Source organism: Metopolophium dirhodum, chromosome 9 (genome assembly GCF_019925205.1).
Source record: "Metopolophium dirhodum isolate CAU chromosome 9, ASM1992520v1, whole genome shotgun sequence".
Lineage (NCBI taxonomy): Eukaryota > Metazoa > Arthropoda > Insecta > Hemiptera > Aphididae > Metopolophium > Metopolophium dirhodum.
In genome coordinates this window covers 8212811-8237037 of record NC_083568.1, presented here as the reverse complement: position 1 = coordinate 8237037, position 24227 = coordinate 8212811, and the positions used below count along the sequence as shown (strand labels likewise).

Here is a 24227-nt window from a genome sequence, read left to right as displayed (position 1 = left end):
GGACCCCTTTGCTACAAAATATTTACAACATAAAAATTCTACTACATATAAAAATATGTAAAATAAACTATCGAATAATTATAGGCTATAGCCATTAGTCTATTAGCCAATATAGATTATATTATAGAATATAAGAATATGGAATTAGCATATTTATTTTTGAGCGTGCGCCACTGCGGAACAGTACAGTTTTGTCATCAATAGCAAATATTAATATACTATAATTAATTTTCACTGCACTTACAGCTTCTGATCTAAACTTTCAAATATCAAAACAGCCTGTAAACCAACATGATGTCATGATGTTAGGTATATGCAGTGCCGCAATAACCGGGTGTGTTGAGTGTGTGTTAAACACACGGGCCCGGGGCACCAACCCATGATGGGGGGCCCAATGATAAAAATTTAAAAATATATAGAAAGAAAAAAATAAAACCATTTTGTTATAATAATAATGACTAGTAAAGATTGAACAATAGATCGGTTTGGTTTTGAACACAACATTATCATACATCAACGTTTCTTTTGCGGACTGTAAAACCGAAATTAAAAAGTCTGGTTGCAATTGATTAAAGTGCGAAGGAACGCGCATTTTGACCGGTTTAGTGTGAGTGTGCTTACGCGTTTCAATTATTGGTGCCTATTTTTGTTATGCGAGAAAAACACATTTTATATTGCACGTTCAAAAGACGGGTCTTCTACGGTCGGTGTTTTGCAGTAGTCGGTCAATAAGCTATCCATTTCGATAACGTATGTGAAAACTTAGTTGCGATATTTATTTGAATAATTAAATGTATAAAATAATAAATAAATGATAGCCATAATTTGTTTAAGTGAGTACAGTATTTATTTTTGAGTTTCTAATTGACTGTTAAGTGTTAACGTATGGTACTTATATTCAATTTATTTGTAATTTGATAATTATTTATATTTAAAATGAATAAAAAAGGCTACAAATTATTACATTTATTTATTTGTAAATACTTAGGTACCTACGCGTTTTAATTATGTTAACATTATTTTGTACGAGTAAAAACTCAAAATTCCAAAGTATGTTTTCAAATTTGGAAAAATTAATTTTACAATAGTCGATAGATTAATTTTTCAATTTTCAAAAGTAAGGGAGGGGGGCCCATTCATTTTATTTACACACGGGCCCAAATTGGCGTAGTTGCGGCACTGGGTATAGTATATCCTTGTTTACCCGTGTAATGATATGCTCACACACCATTATAATAAACTAAAATGTCACAGAATAATAAACAACGGCCAGACTGCCGCTTGTAGAAATCGGTCGCATCAAATAAAACCATTAACAACGACTATTAAGATATCGGCACGCACTCATAACGATATTACGAAGGATGTGTGTGACTTTATTTTATGCTGACGCCAAAGAATAATCTAGTTCCCAGGCCCACGATAACTTTTTGATAATGCCGTCACCACTCTCTGGTCAGCATCCTCGCGTACCGTCCCTTAAATCAGTGCATGAGCACCAACCACCAGAGTAACAACCTCTCAAGTCCCAAAGAAACCGATTTCAACGAGCGACAACTGGACTCCTTATGCGAGCAATAATCAGTGCGTTCTTTAATTCAATTTGTGTATTTGAAGTATTACTTTGCTTTATCTTAAACCTATAACTCCTACAACATTATCTACAAACAACTGCGAATCAGGACGTAAGGCATATAATATAATATTTTGTGTTGATTGCAGTTAATACATTCTATGTGCTTTTTTTCCATAAAATTATATTGTACGGTGTATTTGATCTAATTCTCGAATACACGATCTCGAGAGCCCTCCGAACACCTGGAGGAAGGTAATAGCGTAATTTTACTACTCTAACTTTTACTATTTTAATATAACTTTCGACAGGAGTCGTATTTGTATTTATCATAATTCTACGTTATTACACCCGTATTCGGAAAAGTCACAGATATATCAGTGGAAAACGTTTGCTGTCACGTAGGCGAGGTACGCTACGCGGGGTTGGCTTGTTTACTACGCCTCCCCTGAATTTGCTTACCAGTTTAAGAGGATGTCAGCGCAATATTTGTTTTCTCTTTCTGGCCCACGCGCATCATAGATATTTATGCAGAATCGTTTTTTCTATGTTTTTAAGTAATCTTAGAGTAAAATCACCCATTACATAAAAGATAGAGGATAATATTTTTGAAAGAATGACCTATAGATTTGTCTAAATATTGTTTCAAAACAATTTAAATATCATTTAAATTTTTTTGTTTATTTCGAAAGTTAAATACAAAGTCAGATAACAATAAATTATAAAATCAATGTCATTCCCTCTAAAATATTATTCTCTATCTTTTTTGTAATGGATGATTTTACTCTAAGATTACTTAAAAACATAGAAAAAACAATTCTGCATAAATGCGTTCTGTCATGTTGCGCGTGGGCCAGAGAGAGAGAACAAAATATGGTGCGCTGCCATCCTCTTAATTGTTATCAGTAGACCAATAATTACAATAATTATAATATTATTGTACAACCATCAAGATAGATAAACAATACAGTCAATACAGTGGTATTGTTTATCCATGGCTAAATATATATTTAGCCATGTGTTTATCTATCTCGATGCATACAACACACGATTCTGTTCGATACTCGATAGAACTTCTTATCTTTTCGAAGAAATAAAAACACTACTGTTTTAGTGTTTTATAATAATTGGATTTTTCAAGACTTTAAATTTAATAATTAGGGCTATTATTATTTTTTGATAATTAGGGCCCTTGTGTTTTTTGGTGAAGGGTCCGGGGGTGCCTGGGCGCATGCCTGTGAATAGTATGTTGTATTATGGTTGGAATAATAAGAGCGCGTGCAACAGACAGCTTTTGCCGCCGACGTGCGCAGAACGGCAGAACTGCAGAGTGCAGGAGCATGTGTTCCCGTAGGTTATTGTTGTTTGATGCATAAACGCAGTATAATTAGCTACAAGCTTTTCAAGTTTCAAACACTACAAACTATAATATTATAATATACAAGTGTAGGTACAACCTCTGAGCCGGCTAACTAAAATACAAAATCCATTAACCATCATCCAGTCCAGATCGCATGTTCGCATTGTACGAGTCTCCGGGGACCGAAGTCCTAGTCGGTGCGTTGTGCGTGACAAGAATCAGTCGGCCAGTTCGTCTATATGGTAAGCGAACGATTATAAATAATCACAGACTTCTATAATACTTTATATATTAATATATTATAGAAGTCTATGTAAATAATATACAAGAAGTACAATCCGGGAGATAGGTATTAATATTTAGTACCTATTTAGGTACCTAGGTATGTTGTTCAAGTGTGATTGTGTGAAATCGTCAAGTCCTTCAAAAGTTCAAACACACCCTAAATATTGGTTGATGTATTTAACTATACAGTGTACACTGGTTTGTTATTTATCAATTATTTATTTATTTCGTATGGCGTCCGTCGGCAGCACCAGAAACACTTAAAATATAAAAATATATAACATGTATTAAATTTCAAAATGGTCATCAGGGATAAAACTCAAAAATAAATGAACACATAAATAAATACAAATAAATTATTTACATAATATAGAGCAGAAGTTCTTCAATTATTCCATAATCCTTTTCCCGGTATACGGTCAATATAGGGGTCATGTTACAGCTCCAAATCCAGGTTTTTCATCCATTCCACAGCTTCTTACTTCTTCACAAGTGGATATCTTCCATAGTGCCTTTTAAACGCATGAATCGGACATTCATTGGTGATGTGTTATTTTATCAATACTTTGTGATTTTTCATTAGTTAACTCACCGCTCGTACAGGATCTGGAGTGATTCAAACGAAGATGATGTCCTCACAAGGTAGTACCATCAGTACGTCAAAGTTTACCACGCATGCTGCTGTACTTTTGAAAAATCACTACCATAACTCGCCGTTCCATAACTATGATGACGCAGTCTGTCCACTCCTAGACGAAGTGAACACGAAAGGCTACGAACAACTTAAAGGCTTAATTCACAAGACTTATCCCCAAGTGAGTACCACTATAAACTAAGACAATTCACAGATGACCGTAAATGTATAGCGTATAGTATCTACCATTGTACCACGTGGTTATTACTTGTTAGTATAAGTAGTATAGGTATTATTAAAATATTTAAATTACAACTATCCTATATGGGGGCATTATTGATAATTTTTTATTTGATTTTCCAAATTATATAAGACATCAATATATAAATACAGCACATGACAGATCTATATAGGGAATCTTACTTTAAATAAGTTCATCATAAATGTATAATATTGTTATTATTCACACAATATATTTATTATATTGGTATGTATAGCTATTAATTATGTAGTACCTATTTTGCTATAATACATATAGCCGCTATATGTGTATGTATTACAACCATACACAATAAATCTTTGAACACTTATTAGGTATAAGTGTATTACTATAGTATTTAAATTTTGTATTACCTATTTATATTATAAACCAAAAATAAAAAATGAATATGTTTTTAATTATTATTAATAACTTTATTAGGCTATAATCAGAAAAAATGAATTAATAAACCGATGAAAAGTTTTTTAAGAAACCTAGCTTTTAAGCTATAGCAAATTAGCATTTAGTTACCTACATAAAAGCACACATATAATGTGCATGTATCATATAATGACAGGGTTGGCTAAAAAAAGCCCAGCCCAAAAAAATCCATTCTATTATTTTTAATTATTAAACACTTTTTTTTAGATTTTTAAAATATTTTTCTTAACTCTTATTGAAGGTGAAAACCATACACTGGCAGTCGCCAATTTAGACAATAGTAGTTATTGAAAGCCAAAAGGTACTGTACTTAATAATAAATTAAAACCCACCTATATTCCAACTTCTAAACATAATATAAAATCTTACCTAATTTATTTATTAGACTAAATGATAAAACTTTTAGGAAATAGGTAGTAGTTGTATTAAAATATTTATAAAAAGGATTTAAAATTAAAAACAAAATTAATTTTTTTGAGGATTTTACTATGGGTTTAAATGGTTTTTTTTTAAATAAAACCAATTTAAACCCACCCTTGAATAATTCTACAAAAAACCCCAGTTGGGTTTTATTTAAAAAAACCGGGTTTTTTCCAACCCTGTATAATGATCTTAACGTAGCTTAGATTCCAGTTCTATATTAAAGAATCAGCATATTCAATTATAATTTGTAACTCATAATGTTTGTTTTACGCATTACCTATTTAATCTGGATCAAATAAATTTATTTTTTATAACATTTTTCTATGATAAACTAATGATAATTTTAATTTATTTTCCATTATCTGAAAAATTAGTCTAAAATATAAATTTGACATAGTATTGCCGCTGGCGGTCATGTGGCGTGGTAGTAATAATCAACTTTGGGGGCTGTAAAGGTATACAATTTGAAAATTACAGATGACCACTGGTAGTCACGCGGCAGTCAATGTAGTAAAGTTGAACTAGTTGTAAAAAAACAATTTAAATTCAAAAAGTATAAACTTTTTAAAAAGATTTTATGAGAATTTTTAAATGGGTTGGTACTTGTTAAAATCTAAGTATTTTTTATAAAAGTTATTACTGAATAAATGTCATTAAAAACTTTTGTCGTTTTAAAAAACCATAAAAAAAAAATGTTATATTATACTTACAGCATAAGATTCAATATAGTACAAATAAAAATAAACTATTTTGATTAGAATTAAAATTATTTAATTTGTCGGGTCTGTATTATAGTTGGAAAGAAAAAACACTACAGTTAAACTATGTATTACATTTTTGTATATTATCTAACAGTACCTAATGATTTCCATATGTCTAATACATCTATTATTAATATTGCAATTAATGATGATATGTTAAATGAATCTATTAACATTGAAACTGTTTACTGACAATTATGAAACATTTGTGTTTATCAAAGTAGTAGAATTATTGTCAAAATAGTAAAATGAGTCAGGGCTACCAAAAAAAAATGTCCCAGTATTATGAATGATATGCCAATATTTTTAAATGATATATTTTTTCCATTGAAGGCTGAAGCTGAGGTAGGATGAAAACTGGTGATTCCATCAATGTTAAGTATATACACAGTGTGTATTTTTTCAGTAATTTAAATACCAAATATCAAAAATTACAAGCATATTCATCTTAGGTACATTAATCCAACCACTAAATAATATTGTAGTTTATTATAGATCCAATGATTCACTCCAAAGAGGAGATATTATTATTAAATAATTTCTAGAAATAAAATATATTAAAAGCTCGAATAAAAGCTAGAGAAATTGAGTTACCAAATAAATGTTTATTATACCTCTTTGAAAGATTCAGAAAATATATTAAACGGAAATTATAATTTTATCTAAACCCAAATGTTGAAAGAAAAGCTTACACAGTTTGATCAAATTCTAATTCCCTTTTCTCTGTATTTTGATGACTTTGAAACGATCAACCCTATTGAAAGTGTTGCTGGAGTACAAAAGTTAGTAGTAATTTATTTAAGTTTGTCTGATCACCATCCTAATTTTTCTTCTGATATAGAAAACATTTGAATGATTTTATTTTTTAAAACTACTTTTTTAAAGTACCAAGTGCGGCGTTTTGGAATAGGGCCATGGCCCCCTAGACATCATCAACTAATAAACTTATATATAAATAATAATTTCTTTCAGAAATCTGTATAGAAGTCCAGTGTTTATAAATTATAATTAATGCCTAAATATTTTAGTATTGGACACATGTGTTTCCCTCTGTATAAGTCTAAGTGGGTAAATAGTTAAAAGTAAAATGTTTGGACCAAAAAGATATTGAGATACCCCAGGTACCTGTTGAAATATGTGTTAGCAATCAAAATATTTAAACATATACAGTGTGATCACGATATTAGGTACCACTGAATATCTCAGATGGGTGACCTTGTATTGAAATAGGGTTTTCGGGAGGTGATAGGGAGCACTTAAATACATATTTTCATACCAGTTTCAAATTTTTAGCTCACTCGGTACGCGCATGTGCAATACAACTTACTTTTTTTTTAACGGCAACCCCAGTTTTTTTCTGTAGATTCGGGTAGAGTATTTTTTTTTAAACGTTTATTGTACAAAAAGTTTTTTTCTATTTTCAAAACGGCCCAAGTTAGAGTAAGTCAAAAATTGGATTTATGCATAATTCGTGTTTAATGATATTTTTATTTAAAACCATTGGAAATGTAAGTGTGAAATAACTAAACATTATTTTTAGTGTATGATATTTTGTCAACTGTATTAATTAAATGTACAGCAAAATAGTTATAACTTATAATGATAATAGTAATAGTAATATTATAATAAAAATAAAATGTATAAAATACATTTATCAAATGAATTGTTCGAAGTTTATAGAAGCACTTAATAACCAGACATAACGGATATCGCACACACTTTGTACGAGTCTAGCTACAGAGTAAAAGTAAAATTTTATTTTTCATCAAACTAATGAATACCTTTATTTAAATACTTTAATAATTACATTACCTACTTATCGTATCTTATATTAGAGCTATTTTAAAATAAAATTAAATTAAACTATAAAAATACTTAAAATTGTAATCCAATTATAGCAGTTTACTAAACAAAAATTATCACATACTCGAGATATTCAATCTAGTGACCAATACAGTATTATTAAATTATTATTTGAAAAACTCGCCTACCTCCAAACCAAACGACTAACCTTAAACAATCGCATGCGCTTGCTAAGACTTTGAAAACAGATAAACAGATAAGTAAATTAAACATTTAATTGGCACTTATTTTATTATTTCCAGTGGTTATAAATGAAAATATCATTAAACACGAATTATGCATAAATCCAATTTTTGACTTACTCTAACTTGGGCCGTTTTGAAAATAGAAAAAAACTTTTTGTACAATAAACGTTTAAAAAAAAATACTCTACCCGAATCTGCAGAAAAAAACTGGGGTTGCCGTTAAAAAAAAAGTAAGTTATATTGCGCATGCGCGTACCGAGTGAGCTAAAAATTTGAAACTGGTCTGAAAATATGTATTTAAGTGCTCCCTATCACCTCCTGAAAACCCAATTTCAATACAAAGTAACCCATCTGAGATATTCAGTGGTACCTAAAATCGTGATCACACTGTATATCATTAGTTCTAATACAGCAAACATTCATATTACAAAATACTATATTACTATGGGCAAAAAAAAATTGTACTATAGAGAATTATATGCATTTTGTTCTAATTTGGTTTGGTTCTCCTTAATATTTTGTTAAACCAAAAATTTTGCTAAATGAAAGTTTGTTAGACAGAAGTTTCATTGGTATTAGGTGATAATTTTAGCTTACACTGCGTTTTGAAAGTCTAAATTATCCATGTAGTTATGTAGATTTGTTCAATGGCTAAATCATAGGCGTGCACAGAACTTAGTGATAGGTGTTGCTGAAAATTATTCATTTATATGTGTTAAAGTTTAAAAAAATAGCATTCACATATTATAACAATAGCACTTTTATTCAGTCTTGAAAATGTATTTGATTGATACAGTTTAATTCATACAATACATATTATGCTAAGATTAACACAAATAATTATAGTCACAAGAATATATATTTTTTTAAATGTATAATAAACATATTAATAATAATATTACACTTAATGATGTTAAAAATAATTGTATGATAGAAATTAATAATAAAAAAATTTGCCATAGGACTTAAAGTCAATTTCAATTACAATTCTAAATGTCTTTCCCCTGGAACTAATACTTTAAATTCTTCAATGGCATAACTTGCTCTACAAATAATAACAGTAAGGAATCAAGTCTATACTGTTTCATTGACAATTTATTGTATTCCATAACCCTGACTTCACTAAAGAAAGTTTTGAGAATAATCTCTCACTAGAACCGTTAGTGAATGGAATTACTACATTTTTTTTTAAAAATATTAAAAAAAATAAGTTAATATATTTAGTCTGTCTAACTTAAGTAACCATTCTATGCAATTTTCTTTAGATTCAGAAGAAGCTTTTTCAGGAGTATCTGGAAGTTCTTTAAGTAATTTGATTTCTGTTTTAAAACAATCAGAATGTACTTTAAGTTTTTCTTGTAGTAATTGTATAATATTATCTGTGAGAATCGGTCGAAGAGTATTACCTACTGCTGAAATAATGCTAACCTAATGTTTCCTGAGAAAATCGATTATTTAGTCCATTTATCATATCATCTAATGCTACATAGGGGATCATTACACTTTCCCAAGAAAAAACTATTTAATTATTTAAATTTGTAAACTAAACCTATATCAATTATTTTAATTAAAAGTGTTAATGCATATTTTACTAGAGGACCATAGTTAATAAACTAGTGAACCAAAATAGATGATTTGACTATCAACATTTTCAGAAACATTTTGCTTTACCAGAATCCATTAAAAATATAATAGTTACCATTTAAAAAAATAAAGTTGATTTTGCTATTGGTACACCTGCGTGTTTAAAAATTTTAAGATTGTTTTAAAAATATTGCCTATTAAAAATAAAGAAACACGTCTTTTTTCGTTTTAACTTAATTCTATGTCATCGATCCATAATCGTTAAAAACCCCCGCGTACAATGACATAAGATACATCCTGTATATACTTCAGACCGGCCTGAACAATTTTTAAACTTGAGGCATAAAAAAATATTAGTAACCCACCTATCCAAAATATGAATTTTTATGTGGTATTTTCGTTTTTACATTAAAAAACAATATTGTTGTATTTTATTAAATATTTTTGTATTTGCACAAACGTAGCCGTGTAAGGGTGTTTCATCAGGACGCATCACGCATTTAAAATTCTCGAAAATAATTGCATGGACCGTAGGATTGCAAAATGTGAATATATGTGTACGGAAATTATTATAACGTTTATTCCCGGACCATAAAATTATCCAATTTCATCAAAATGTTAACTTCGAATATCGAATGCCTTTAAAGAAAAACCTGTGCATAATATTATGTATGTTTGATACTTTTTAACTTATGTAAGAAAACTTACATAGTAAATAAATAAATAAATAACGTTATTATAAGTTATGAATTATATTATTATAGTTATAAATTTAATTAAGTTAATTCGTTAACTAATTATATTGGGCGCATGTTCCCCACAAGAACCTTTTTTTAGTGTAAACTCCCCCAGGAAAATAAAACAGGTAAAATTGGGTTCATGTAAACTCCGCCAGTGAAAAAAAATCAAGTAACAGTATACACTATACAATTAATATAATATGCAGATTATTATTAAACAAAAAATCATAATTTTATAATAATAATTATCCTTATTAAATAAGTAGGTATATGCCAAAAAATATAAAAAACTTAAAAATAAAAATAATAATTGTTCGAAAAAATAATACAAATTGCAATGGCCAGTATTATGTTAAAAAATAATAATAGTCAATTGTAATAACTAATAATCAAAAAATAGGTAGGTACCTATATTACCTATATTATTATGACATTATATGTTATAATACTTATAATATTTTGAACTGTGAACTAAAATTATGAGATACAATTTGTAGATTTTAAAACCATGAAGTCTAATATAAATTATTATAACTATTTAGTATTTATATAGCTTTCTCTAACACAATAATTTTTTTTCATTTAAAATTGTTGAGTTAACTTTGTTGAGTTTCCTATGCCCATTACAGGTAAGAAACTGGCGGAGTTTACATTAGACCTTTTCATTCATTTTTTTTATCCAACCGGTATCCTGGCGGAGTTTACGATCGCCCATTATATTATAATATTAACTTATGATGACGCCATATCCGCATGCGTTGTGTGCGTCTTACAAACATTCATTTAATTCTATTATCCAAAACGTGAAATTGACACGGCCCTAACGCACACATACCCGCGTATGGTATCTAGTAAACTCCATGCACATGTAAGAGTAATAGTGACTTCCGCCCTTAAGAATAACCCTAGAACTTAGTTTTTAATACCAAAACATTAAAAAAAAATTGTTTCATATGATTCTGAATTAAAATATTAATATTTTAAGTATAAAATTGTAGACATTTAAGCAGCATTGTAGCCTCTGGTACCTTATGAACTCCAACTTTGTGGACTCCAGTACCGGAGGTCACAACGATTACAGAGCAATAGTAATATTTTAAATTTCGCTTTCACTCATTAACACGTTGACTGCGTACTGACGCCAATATTGACGTCATGATGATCAATCAGCAACGAGGAAACACATTTAAAATAAATTGTTAATTATTCCCAACATGTGGCTGAATGTTATATTATATTTATTTAGCGTGGATTTAACTCATGTTTGAATTATGTATACATACTAATCGTTAAAAACACTTATTATTTTTTTTAGAAGACTTGTTTTACTTTTATGATACCTACGCACTGGGTGAAAACTGCAAAAAGACATACCTACACAGTCAACGTGTTAAGTATTTGAACACATAATTTTCCTTGTGACAAAAACACATCATTTGTGACTTCCGGTGACGGAGTTTTCAGTGTCACTCTTTAGATTATTACAAAAAAACGTATAGAGCAGGCAGCAGCATAGAAGACTATGTGTAAAATTCAAAGTAATTTGTGGACTCCAGTACCGGAGGACACAACGAGTTTAGTGCGATTGTAATATTTAAATTTTACTTTAACACTATATACCTATACTTATATAATATGTACTTATAAAAAATTAAGAAGCATTATACACTCCGGTACCTTATGGACTCCAAATAGCTAAAACATTAGGTTTTAAACCTACATTGTTACATCTGAAGTCAACAAAAATATTATACTGACCTACCTACCTAACATATCTAGTGTACACAAATATAATATAAATATAAAGTTTGTCAGACTTTGTCTAATATATGCCAATTTTATGAACTAATAATTATTTGCATTTCATGAAAATAAAATACTGACATATAATGACTTAGTGTTTTTGTAATAGTGGAGAATGGGCCATGGGCGCAACTAGGGGGGGGGGGGGCTTGGGAGTGCTTAGCACTCCCAAAATCAAAATTAGCACTCCCAAATTTTCTGTACCGATTTTTTACAATATCGGTAACAGTAACACTTCTGATTTTATAAATAATAATTAATTGACTGGTAAAATTGGTAAATTATCAAAATATTGTTTTTCTAATTTATTTTAACCTCTAATGGTCAATGGAAACATCAAATACGTTTATTAATTTGGGTTTATTACCTATTAAAATGTACCGTGTACACAATACGTAGAATCAATAGGTTTTATTTTAATACATTTTTCCTAGATTCCCGACCAACGCTCAACAACCGCCGTTAATTTTATCGTCAATATTATAATGGCAGAAGTATGTACTATATTGTATATATCTGATATCGTCGCACCTTGCCACCGCTCCGTTAATAAGTTTGATGAGGAGGGAGTGAAGAGTGTACTGTAGGCATAATACAATAAATTAATAATAGAATCCAATTTAATACGACGTTATCGAATACGGATTTATTTATTTACCTACGTCTTGTAAGCAATAGGTATTTCCATTTGGGTACAGTAATACGGGCCCGTCATTCCCCACTATAAATGTCTATAATAATATTGTTTTATTTGATTTTGATTTTACTCTCTTGTTAGTTAGTTGGTAGGTACTTGATGATAAAAATATAGTCACCACATTATAGTTATTTTACATTTGGCTGCGTGTTGCATGTATATTTTATACAAAATACAAATATACAATGTACACTTGCACAATGCACATCGTGGTTTAGCGGACCTGCCACATTTTAGATCAACTGAGTTAACGATTGACGATTGTACGTATAACATACTACATTGTCGTATTTATGTTCTGATTCTTGAACTTCTTGAATTTAAATAAAAATGTTTAGTATTTTTAATAAAAATAAAACAAATTCTCGTGTCACCACTAAAAATCCTACTTTGACGAATGACCAACTTCTAGATGAAGATAATATTGATGATCCCATTAATCCATCGATCAATAAAATAAATGTAGTTGAACACAACTGCAATGATTTGGGAAACATAGAAACTGGACCTATACGCCCCATACTAACAGTAAGTGGATTTACTATTTGTGCTTATTATGATTTATTTTTAAAGTACCTAAGCATAGATTTATTATTATAATATTATATGCTTAATATTTTAAACATCCATATTTTAAGAAATTACACTTGTTTATTTTATTTGACACATTTTTTTTTTCAATTTGATGTTTAGAAAAGGTAGTAAATTATTGTGTATAATAATTTTATAGGTATCAAATATTAATTTTCTTTTTTTTTATTTCAGGCATATCCAAAAACAAAATTTGGTTCTCAGTTTAGGTCATTCAGCAGTGAATATTTCAATACATATAAGTGGCTTGAATACAGTATTATGTGCGATGCAACATTTTGTTATGCTTGTCGGATGTTTGGTAATAAAAATATGGAAGATACTTGGACAACAATAGGATTTAATACCTGGCATAAAGTAAGTTTAAATAATTAATTTGAATAGATTTAATACTTCAAAATGCTCAACTTGTGAGTTAGATTGTCTAGGGAAGTCGGAAATTAAAATTGTGCATACATAAATAAATAAAGATTTATTTGATTTTGAAAATTAAATTGTATACTTACTGTGTTATTTTATATAGCTTTCAGAAAGATTGAAGAAACATAATACTTCTAAGAGCCATTTGACATTTGTTTCAAAACTGGCTCTTAGTATATTAGCTAAAAAGTCTGGAAGTGTACTATCACAACTGTCTGCTGTACATCAAGAAGAAATTAAGCAAAATCGAAACTATATCTGCCATATTATAGATATAGTTTTATACCTCAGTAAACAAGGAATGGCATTTCGAGGCCATTGTGAAAAAACTACTTCACTTAATCAAGGTAATTTTTAAAAATAATATTATATTAGCCTTTTTTTGAATACAATAAAATAAAATATAGAATTAAGTTTTGAGCTTAGCAAAATAAACATTAGCTTACAGTATAGGATTAATTTTTTTTCTGGGTTTCAACTTTAGATTTATATTTACTTATTATTTAACTATTTAAAAATAAAAATTAATAATTCATTTTAAGGTAATTTCAAAGAGTTATGCAACATGTATGTAAAATCAGTACCTGGATTTCAAAATATGCATAACCGGCATGTTAATTATACTAGTTGGAAAATCCAGGATGAAATTATTCAATTATGCGCCGATGAAGTTAATGAAATTATTGTAAATGAGGTTTCTTCTGTTGGATTTTTTGCTCTGATGTGTGATGAAGCAAGGTAATTAATATAGTCTTGCATGTAGGATTAATATTTAATATTCATATATTTTTAGTAAAAACTTAATATGGGCAATACAGGTGATCTCAAAGACTAAGATTGATAAGTAACTGTTTCATCGTACAGCTGATTTCTTATTGTATGAAATCCTAAAATTATTGTTCCCGCCATATTATGTTAACAACTGATAACACCATTTTTTTAATTTCCTTTTTAGTTTTTAAGAAATTTGCATTGTTACAACTTACATATTTATTATTTTGCTTTTCGAAAAAAAATGATGTCAAGTGTTTATTTCAACTTATTAAGTTAGTTATTAACCCGTTTTATGATAAATGTTATGTAGTTTAAGATGCTTGCAGTTACACTTACAAAACGCTTTGTTAGTTAATTTATTGAGATACATGTACGATACCCAATTAAAAATTATTTATATTCGGCCAATACCAGTCAAAAGTGAAACTACATAGGTGACATTTAAAATTACAAGTTTACTCTAAAAGGTATTTGTTTATTCTTTGGTTATTTCTGAAATAAAATGTCTTATTAATTTTAAAATATTTTGTTTAGGTATTTGTTAATATAATATTATAATTTAAAAACAACCATTTGCAGTTTTTTTTAAAAATTAAAATAAATTATAAAAAATAATTTTAAAAATCTCAAAGTTAAATATGTTGTATTTTATAAGTTCATAAATCAATATTGAATATTGACTTTAGTTTCCGAGTTATATATGGTAAGATATAATAATTTTCCCTTATGTGACCACCATGCACGCTCCTCTCTCCACTACATTTTATGATTTCTACAATATTATTAAAGGTTTTAATATATTATTTAATTACCATTTAATTTAATATAACTTCACTGTTTCCTTTATTCAACAAAATAATATGAAATTTTATTTTAATGTTTTTTTTATAATATTTGCCACTTGAAATTTGATTTTCTTCCAATCTCTGTTTTTGAGAATAGGCTCATTTTTAATTGCTAGTAAGCAATCGTGCTGTTGAGGAATTTTTCGGAGTGCAATAAATTTTCCAAGTGATCGTTTGATTGCATTTATTTCAGCCATGGTCCATTTTATATAATCCCCTCTTTTTTTGGATTTTTTAGCAACTACTGTGATTGAGTTTTCTGTCTCACTGATGTTCATTCGAACATGGTTTTCAAACAAGTCACCTATAAAAGTGAAAACAAATAGTATTAATAATTTTGTTTTATAAATAAATGATACAAGTTAAAACCAATAACTTATGTAAATAAAACCTTACTATTTTCAATTGTATCATCTTCTTTTTCATCATCTTCTTTTTCATCTGATGAACTTTCATTTAAATCATTTGGAATTATAATGTCATCAAATTCGTCTAGTGTTTTTCCCTTGAGTTCGTTAATTTTACCTGATTCTGCAGCAAGCAATATTTTACTGACACGGCTAAGTTGCAAAGTATTGTCCGGAAGTCTATAATACTCATTGTGAATTGCCAAGTCATGACCCATAAAATTAGCCAATTGTTCACGATCATTAGTTGTTAGATTTAATAATTGTGTTATTGTCGCAACATGTTTTCTTAGTTTTGTGGAAGTTAATAATTGTGGTTGAGCTGCTCCACATTTAATAGCTGCACTTCTCAGGCAATCTGACCCCCTATACACTCCTACAGCAGTGTATGGTATAGCAAAAAGATTTTTATTTTGTTCAAAAATATGTACAGAAGCTCTCATATCCAACATTAAATCCAAAGATTTTTTCATGTCTGGAGTTAACAAAACAGGTACTCCTCTGCCTCTTTTACCTCTTATTTCAAACCTTATAAAACTATTAGATAGTTTTGACTCAACTTCAGTGAGAGATTTCAAAATTTCTTCCTGCATTTTTTTTTTGTCTCTATTTAAATAATCTGTTATTTGTATTCTTTCTACTTCACCTGATCTTCGTCTGTTTAGTAGTATTATTTGGGTTAATAAAGTTTTACAAAATAATTTATATGTCTCTTGGTTAATTTCTTTTTGTTCATCAACGAGATGAGTTACATTTTTTATTTGGTTTAACAAATAATTGTGTAGTACTGTAATATCTTTAGCATCTGGGAGGTTTATAGTTTTATTGAATTTTTTTTTTGAAAGGTCCTGACAGGCGTTAGATGAAATTGAAAATTTCCATTCTTTTTGAAATACTGTAACAAAATTTTTTATTTTATTTATTTTATCTTGAGAAGAGCCTTGAATAATTGATTGGCATTCTATGATATCGGCACATTGCAGAATTGTATGTCCTAATTTCAGAGCTATAGATGGGTGAATGTAAGAGTTTTCAGTTTCATTGTAACCACTTATTTCTTTTGCAGCATTGACAATTGTTTTAAAATATTGGGGTACTAAAAAATCTTCTAAGTTTTTTAGTTCTGGAACTAATGTTCTTAATATCAATAAAAGTTTACTGATTTGTCTCATGCGTTGTGATATATACGTTTTTAGGTGTTGTTCACGATGATTTTTTAGTAATCTAGCTCCAAATGCACATATCAGTTTATCGTTTTGAGCTGTAAAAGATATATTGTCATATTTCATATGAATAAAAACTTCAGCAGTTAATTGCTTGAAATCATCTGTATCTTGTAACAGCATAGCGCATTGAGACTGTACATTTCTTCTTTTTGTAACTTCATTATTTTGTGATTCGTCGTTAAATTTACATTTATTAGAGTGCCGAAAAATAATTTTTTTCTTAAAAAACTTTAAACAGAATTTACACGGTAAATAGTCATTGACAGCCACTTTTTCAGAAGATGTAGGTCGTCTACCAACTATAAGTGAACCCTTTTTTTTTTCTAATATCGTTTTATTATAGTGAAAGTTTCCTTTATTTTTCAGAAGTTCTAATTGTCTTAAGCGCTCTTTTGATTTTTTCGGCAATAATATAAAAGATCTAACTTCAGTTTCTAGTGCATGCTTGCGTTCAACATGACGTGGAAAATTGGTTTGTAGATTTTCACAAAAAATACAGTATACTCTCTTATCTTTAACATTTTTTTTATAGTTATAAGAACATTTTCTAGCTCTTTGGACATCTAATTCTATTTGATGAACAGCTACCGTATTGACTATATTTATGTTTGTATTTACTGGTGAACAAGGAGGTGAAAGTACTGTATCTAAATCATCTGAATCACTTGTTTCAAAATCCAAGTTCATTTTATCATTTGCATATGGTGTATATTCTGGACTATTGAAACAATCAGAAGATGTTGATGATTCTGACCCCACAAAATCTTCAGTATTGTTGGATGTAACAATTGTACCAATAATATTCTGTTCGACAGCCTGGCCTTAAATTGAAAAAAAATATTAAATATTAAAATGAAATATACTAAAAAAAAAGAAATAATTTGCTTACTAGTATGCATGCTTGGTTTATCCATTGACTGTTCCAAGTTAATCATTTCAAAATTTGTTGATGCATCTATTATACTAAAATCATTCTGCTCAACAGCTTGGCCTTTAATTAAATAAAAAAAATACATACGTTAAATATTAAATATAAAATTAAAGAGAAAAATTGCTTACTAGAACGCACAATTGGTTCATCCATATTGTGAAACAACAAATCAAAAATCTCACAATTTTCTGGTGCATCTATTTTATTTAAATCATTTTGATCAACAGCTTGTCCTTTAATTAAAAATAAATATATATTAATATAATAATGTTAAAATTCAATATAATAAAACTAAAGTCATAACGCTCTTACTAGAGTGCACAATTGGTTTATCCATTGACTGTTCCAAGTTAAACGTTTCACAAATTGTTGGTGCATCTACTTTACTTAAACCAGTGTGCTCAACAGCTTGGCCTTTAATTAAATAAAAAAAATACATGAGTTAATTATTAATTATAAAATTAAAGACATAATGCGCTTACTAGTATGCATGCTTGGTTTATCCATTGAATGTTCCAAGTTAAACGTTTCATAAATTGTTGGTGCATCAGTTTTACTTAAATTATTGTTCTCAACAGCTTGGCCTTTAATTAAATAAAAATATATTATTGCTAAATATTAAATATAATAAAAATAAAGAGATAAAGCACTTACTAGGATGCATGGTTGCTTCATCCATAATACCAAATATCAAATCAAAAATATCACTATTTTTTGTTGAATCAATTTTACTTAAATCGTTCTGCTCAACAACTTGGCCTTAAATAAAATAAAAAATATATTTTTGTTAAATATTAAATATAATAAAAATAAAGATATAACACTCTTACTAGAATGCATGATTGGTTTATCCTTTGACTGTTCCAAGTTAATCATTTCAAAATTTGTTGATGCATCTATTTTACTAAAATCATTCTGCTCAACAGCTTGGCCTTTAATTAAATAAAAAAAATACATAAGTTAAATATTAAATATAAAAATAAAGACATAATGCGCTTACTAGTATGCTTGCTTGGTTTATCCATTGAATGATCCAAGGTAAACATTTCACGATTTTTTATTGCATCAATTTTCCCACTTTTTAGATCTAAACTATGGCCTTTTTTTTTAAAAAAAATATATTTATTAAAAAAAGCAAAACTGCTGCATCGCGCCTGCACGTATAATATGTTCACGTTAGCACTTACTTGAATGCACTATTGGTTCATCTATCATATGGTTTATGCTCTTACCAGCTAAGAACCTTTGTATATTTTCTTTATCTTTAAAATTTAAATATAAAATTAAAAAGTTGTTTCTACTAACTTAATCAATAAAATTCTATTATTTTGAAATAACTATTTATCTCAGACCTAGGTATATATTAGGTAGTGGCTGCCTCGACACTTTCAAATGGTTAGGCACCTAACTGAAAAATTTTACTTTTTAATTTGGATAGATTTACTCAAGTTGATAAATTAGTACCAACTTGTAGTTAAATGTCTAACATGTGAACTGTGTAAGTAGGTGTGGTGAAGTATTTATATTTTATTAATAGATTAAATTGTATAAATAATATAAATAAAGTAAAAATTATAATAATAATTATACTGTGTTTCTACTAGTCGTATACCTAATACAGTGTATGGACTTGTGATTAACCCCAAAAAATGGTGGATAGGCATAAAACTGCAAATCATTAAAATATCTATTTTTCTTATATTTTTTTGATGACTGAAAAATTAAATATCAGTATTATATGATAAGAGTTGTATCTTTAGTATCTACCAAGATAGTTTAAAAAAGTATGTAAAATTAGGTACCATAATTAAAACAAAATTTGTATTATTTTATTCAGAGAAAGTTACCTACCTACCAATAAAATTAAATCATAATATTTTTAATTACTTAATATTTATTTAATTAGATCTATTATTTATTAAAATATTATTAAAACTCCAAACCGAAAAATTTTACGATAAGCGCATATTTAGTTTCCTAGAGATGTTCATTATAATATGTACAAATGTACAATATAATACATAGTACTTATAATCAATGCCCAATGGTATAACATAGATCAATGTGTAAATACTCTAGTACTTATTGGGTGATATATTATAATATTATATTATAGATTACCTACCTATATAGAATTAATAGTTATATATGTATATAATTTATTATTTATCATGATTAAATTGTTATATGCCCGTATGCATAATCAATTTTTGTGTCACATAAAACATATACCTAGTTTAACATATCTTATGGGACACCTAAATTTACTATGAATACGGGAAATAGTCTTATTAATATGTTTTTAACTATCAATGAAAAATGAAAAATAAATAGAAAACTTACTTCCTTTTTTTAGCACCTTAGCTAAATATGATTTTTTATTAACCCATTTCACCATATATTTTTTGCCAATCACTATTTTACATTTTATTGTTTTTGAAGGACACATATAGAAAACATTATCATCAGTGTATTGAACTGCAATCCATTCTAATTAACAAAATATAAATTATTATTTTTACTACTTTCTAAGATTTTAATTTTAATAAATTCAGTACCCTAAGTAAATACAATTTATGTAAAAAAGAATTTTAAATGTTCGTAATAGATATTCAAAAAAAAAAATCTGTAAACAGTTATTTGATTTGTTATGCAATTAGTTATTAATTTGCGTGATGAAAATGTCTTATGATATTATGAAATTTTGAAAAGTAATTACATGGATGTTTGTATACCATTGTTATAATAGCATTATTTACGTATTACCAAAAACAACGTTTTAACTATAATAATAGGAACAATTTTAAATTTTGAACCAAACCAATAATATATTTTTATATTTTTGCTAGTCTTAAAAGGAACCACTGCATTTGTATTCTCTGACTTACAAAAGCGTAACACAAAGCATTTACGTTTAGTAGTTCTCGTGGAGCTTTTTTAGTTTTAAATTTTAATATTTTAGTGAATTTATCCATTTTTAGTTTTAAAGGTAACAACATTTTATGTGGTACGGTGGGAGTATTTTTCGAAATTTTTATTAAATAGTTTTAAGTGTATACATTTTTATTATAATTTTAAAATGATCATATTTTGCTTAAAAATTTATCCGTAGAAAAAATACTTATACCAAACCACAGAAAATCTTGTTACTTTTAATTTTAATAATAATATTATTATTATATAAATGCACTCTAATATTAAAACTTTTAAATCTAACAAAGCTACATGAGATCTATTGAACGTAAAGCCGCGTAGCGTCCTCTTAAGTCTATAATTAAAAATTTATATTTCTCAATTGATGCACATTGAACACTACACACCCATGTCGATGTGGTGTTTTACGTACAATTGATTTTACTTAAAGAAAAACGCTATCGTTCTGCACCTGTAATAAATTATATTTCAACCCCCCCCCCCCCCCCCCCCAAATAAATATTTGTAAATCCCACCTGCAAGAAAACTACTAAATCTATTTTTTGCGTTCATATAAATTCCGCCACAGATGATCAGATAAAAAAATGGGTAAATCAGAAACCTATCTGACGAGTGTAATAAGTAATAACACTAACAGTAGGTATCTATATGTCGCATTTTAATTCAATGATAAGTCATTGCATACGAATAACGATTCTGAGCGAAGCTCTATAGGTACTATAACTAAGTACCTACCTAGTAACTTACTCGTAGTATTACGGTAAGGCAAATTAATTTTTGTCGAATACATTTCATTAAAAAATGTCATTGTATGTTAAAAATATAATATTATAGGTCTTAGTAACGTTTCAAGTATGTATAGTGTATACCCACAAATAATATATTTAAATTACAACAAAATAACTAAAGTCATGATTAAAGTTTTGGCAATATATAAAGACATAACATTACTAAAAATATCGTGACTGTAGGTATTTTTGATATTTTTTATTTATATATGAAAAACTTACGAGCAAGAGAAACCCGGTATTTAATTTTCAAGGATTTTGACGAACTTTGAACATTTTTCTATCTAAATTTACCTAGGTATATAGAAAATAAAAACTAAAAAATATCGAATACCTTTATCATATGTATATATCTCTAAAAGAGTTCAGATATTTTTAAAATGTCATCAATCATCTTTAGTAAAAATTTAAAGTACCTACCAATTCATTCTTATTTATTTTTAAATTAAAAAAAAAAAAAATTTAGTCAAACATTGATGTTGCATAAAAATTCTCGTTATACCTCATTGTAAAATCAATAATATAGGTATTCATCACTTCGCTCAGAATCTCTAGAAAAAAATTATTGGTTACAGCCTTACGGGTGGTATTTACTTTCACTTCTATATACCTACCTATCGTAAATTATTTAAAGGTAAAATAAGCCATTAGGAGCATATATTTTATACTCGGGTAAAATAAATTTAATTATGTATGAGCAAATAATATGTAAAATCTTATTCGATGTTATTTAAAAACAATTTAAGTAGAAATAGCTTACCTTCTTGTACATCTTCTTCATTTGCATGGGTATTCTTTAAACGATTATTTTTTCTCGTTAACATAGTTACAACCTTATTTGTAATTATATAGGTACTTCACGAGAAAAAACATTAATTTGAATAAACACAAAATGAAAAAAAAACTGTTAAAAAACAAAAAAAATTGTTTAATCGTTGACACGAGAAAAACAGCGAAAACAAAACATAGGTATAATGAAACGCGATGGTCAGTCAGACAATCCATAAAGCCACCTTCGACAACCGTGGAAAGAATGATTGAATCTTTAGTGACGTACAATGTAAGCTCCTACTATGTTATACTGTCGTCGTTCACTCTCGTCATGTACGAATAAGGGATATAGATAAAGAACGATAAGACATTTGGTGGGACACTATGGTTTTCCCTGTATAACATTATGATGGATACGCAGTCGTAGGAGTCATGTCTATTAGACAAGAGGGCAACGGGAGAAGGGTTTTATAAATGGCATATACATATTGTGATTATCAAGATAATACAAATAATTTTAAAAAAACGATATTCGATATATATATATATTCAATAATATTATACACATCAAACTTGTGACATGCAGTGTGCGATAAAAAGAACTAATCTTAAATAATTACCAAGTTAAAACAAATTATGATGAAAGTGTGTAAAATTCAAAGTAATTTGTGGACTCCAGTACCGGAGGACACAACGATTACAGTGTTATTATAATATTATAAATTTCGCTTCACATATTGATTCTTAAGTATTTGAACGCATAATGTTACTTGGGACTTCCGGTGATGGAGGTATCAGTGTCACTCTTCTGATTAATAGGCAAAATCGTATACTGTAGCATAGAAGACTATGTGTAAAATTCAAAGTAATTTGTGGACTCCAGTACCCGAGGACACAACGATTAGGTACAGTGCATTATAATATTTTAAATTTTACTTTTACACATTTAACATATAACTTTGCTTATGACTTCCTGTAACAGAGGTATCAGTGCCTCTCTTTTGATCGATAGGTAAAATCGTATACCGCGTTATAGAAGACTATGTGTAAAATTAATATTTATTAGTGGACTCCAGTAACGGAGGACACAACGATTACAGTGTGATTGTAATATTATAAATTTCGCTTTCACACATTGATTCTTAATTATTTGAACGCATAATGTTACTTGGGACTTCCGGTGATGGAGGTATCAGTGTCATTCTTCTGATTGATAAGTAAAATCACATATTTTGGTTTAGAAAAATATGTGTAAAATTCAAATTAATTTGTGAACTCCAGTACAGGAGGACACAACGATTACAGTGCGATTATAATATTTAAAATTTTGCTTTTCACATTGAACTCACAATATTACTTATGATTTCCTGTAACATAGTTATTAGTATCTCTCTTTTAATTAATAGGTAAAATCGTATAGGTACTGCGTTATAGAAGACTATGTGTAAAATTCAAACTAATTTGTGGACTCCGGTACCGGAAGACACAACGATTACATTGCGATTGTAATATATATTACATTTTGCTTTACATATCGAAACTAAAGTGTAAAACATTATTTTACTTGTGACTTCCGTTGACGGAGGTATCAGTGTCACTCTTCTGATTAATAGGAAAAATAGTATACTGTAGCATAGAATACTATGTATAAAATTCAAAGTAATTTGTGGACTCCAGTACAGGAGGAGACAACGATTACAGTGCGATTATAATATTTAAAATTTGGTTTTTCACATTGAACTCACAATATTACTTATGCCTTCCTGTAACGGAAGTATTAGTGCCTCTCTTTAGATCAATAGGTAAAATCGTATACCGCGTTATACAAGACTATGTGTAAAATTAATATTTATTAGTGGACTCCAGTACCGGAGGACACAACGCTTACAGTGTGATTGTATTATTATAAATTTCACTTCCACACATTGATTC

The 24227-nt window shown here is 28.4% G+C and overlaps 2 protein-coding genes and 1 long non-coding RNA gene across 4 annotated transcripts; 1 reads left to right on the top strand and 2 right to left on the bottom strand.

Moving 5' to 3' along the window:
• Window positions 1-3328: 3328 nt before the first annotated feature.
• LOC132952629 (uncharacterized) lies at window positions 3329-3938 on the bottom strand. Its single transcript, XR_009665480.1, has 3 exons — window positions 3811-3938; window positions 3583-3730; window positions 3329-3477 (listed from the first exon to the last, which is right to left on the bottom strand). It is a non-coding gene; the product is annotated as an uncharacterized LOC132952629 (long non-coding RNA).
• An 8614-nt stretch (window positions 3939-12552) lies between these two features.
• On the top strand, window positions 12553-15623 carry LOC132952627 (zinc finger MYM-type protein 1-like). 2 transcript variants are annotated; one of them, XM_061024964.1, is made up of 5 exons: window positions 12553-13136; window positions 13374-13556; window positions 13723-13966; window positions 14162-14357; window positions 14438-15623. In XM_061024964.1, exons 1-5 carry the CDS (start codon window positions 12939-12941, stop codon window positions 14439-14441), a joined length of 825 nt encoding a protein of 274 aa, XP_060880947.1. In that variant the 5' UTR covers window positions 12553-12938; the 3' UTR covers window positions 14442-15623. The 2 variants fall into 2 exon arrangements, with proteins under 2 accessions (XP_060880947.1, XP_060880946.1); XM_061024963.1 differs by having other exon boundaries at window positions 14413-15623.
• LOC132952418 (uncharacterized) lies at window positions 15214-21173 on the bottom strand. Its single transcript, XM_061024712.1, has 13 exons — window positions 20146-21173; window positions 18990-19064; window positions 18803-18901; window positions 18633-18734; window positions 18457-18561; window positions 18285-18386; window positions 18115-18216; window positions 17931-18035; window positions 17761-17862; window positions 17117-17692; window positions 15635-17026; window positions 15292-15542; window positions 15214-15234 (listed from the first exon to the last, which is right to left on the bottom strand). The coding sequence occupies exons 1-13, from the start codon at window positions 20249-20251 to the stop codon at window positions 15214-15216; spliced, it is 3138 nt and encodes a 1045-aa protein (XP_060880695.1). The 5' UTR covers window positions 20252-21173.
• Window positions 21174-24227: the final 3054 nt, after the last annotated feature.

Coding starts and splice junctions, on each gene's coding strand:
- LOC132952418 (XM_061024712.1), bottom strand. CDS start 20,251: ATGTGTCCTTCAAAAACAATAAAATGTAAAATAGTGATTGGCAAAAAA. Junction 19,065..20,145: donor TAAGGTGCTAAAAAAAGGAA/GTAAGTTTTCTA, acceptor TAAATTTTAAAG/ATAAAGAAAATATACAAAGG. Junction 18,387..18,456: donor TGAAGCAACCATGCATCCTA/GTAAGTGCTTTA, acceptor ATTTAATTAAAG/GCCAAGCTGTTGAGAACAAT.
- LOC132952627 (XM_061024963.1), top strand. CDS start 12,939: ATGTTTAGTATTTTTAATAAAAATAAAACAAATTCTCGTGTCACCACT. Junction 13,137..13,373: donor CTATACGCCCCATACTAACA/GTAAGTGGATTT, acceptor TTTTTATTTCAG/GCATATCCAAAAACAAAATT. Junction 14,358..14,412: donor CTGATGTGTGATGAAGCAAG/GTAATTAATATA, acceptor ATATATTTTTAG/TAAAAACTTAATATGGGCAA.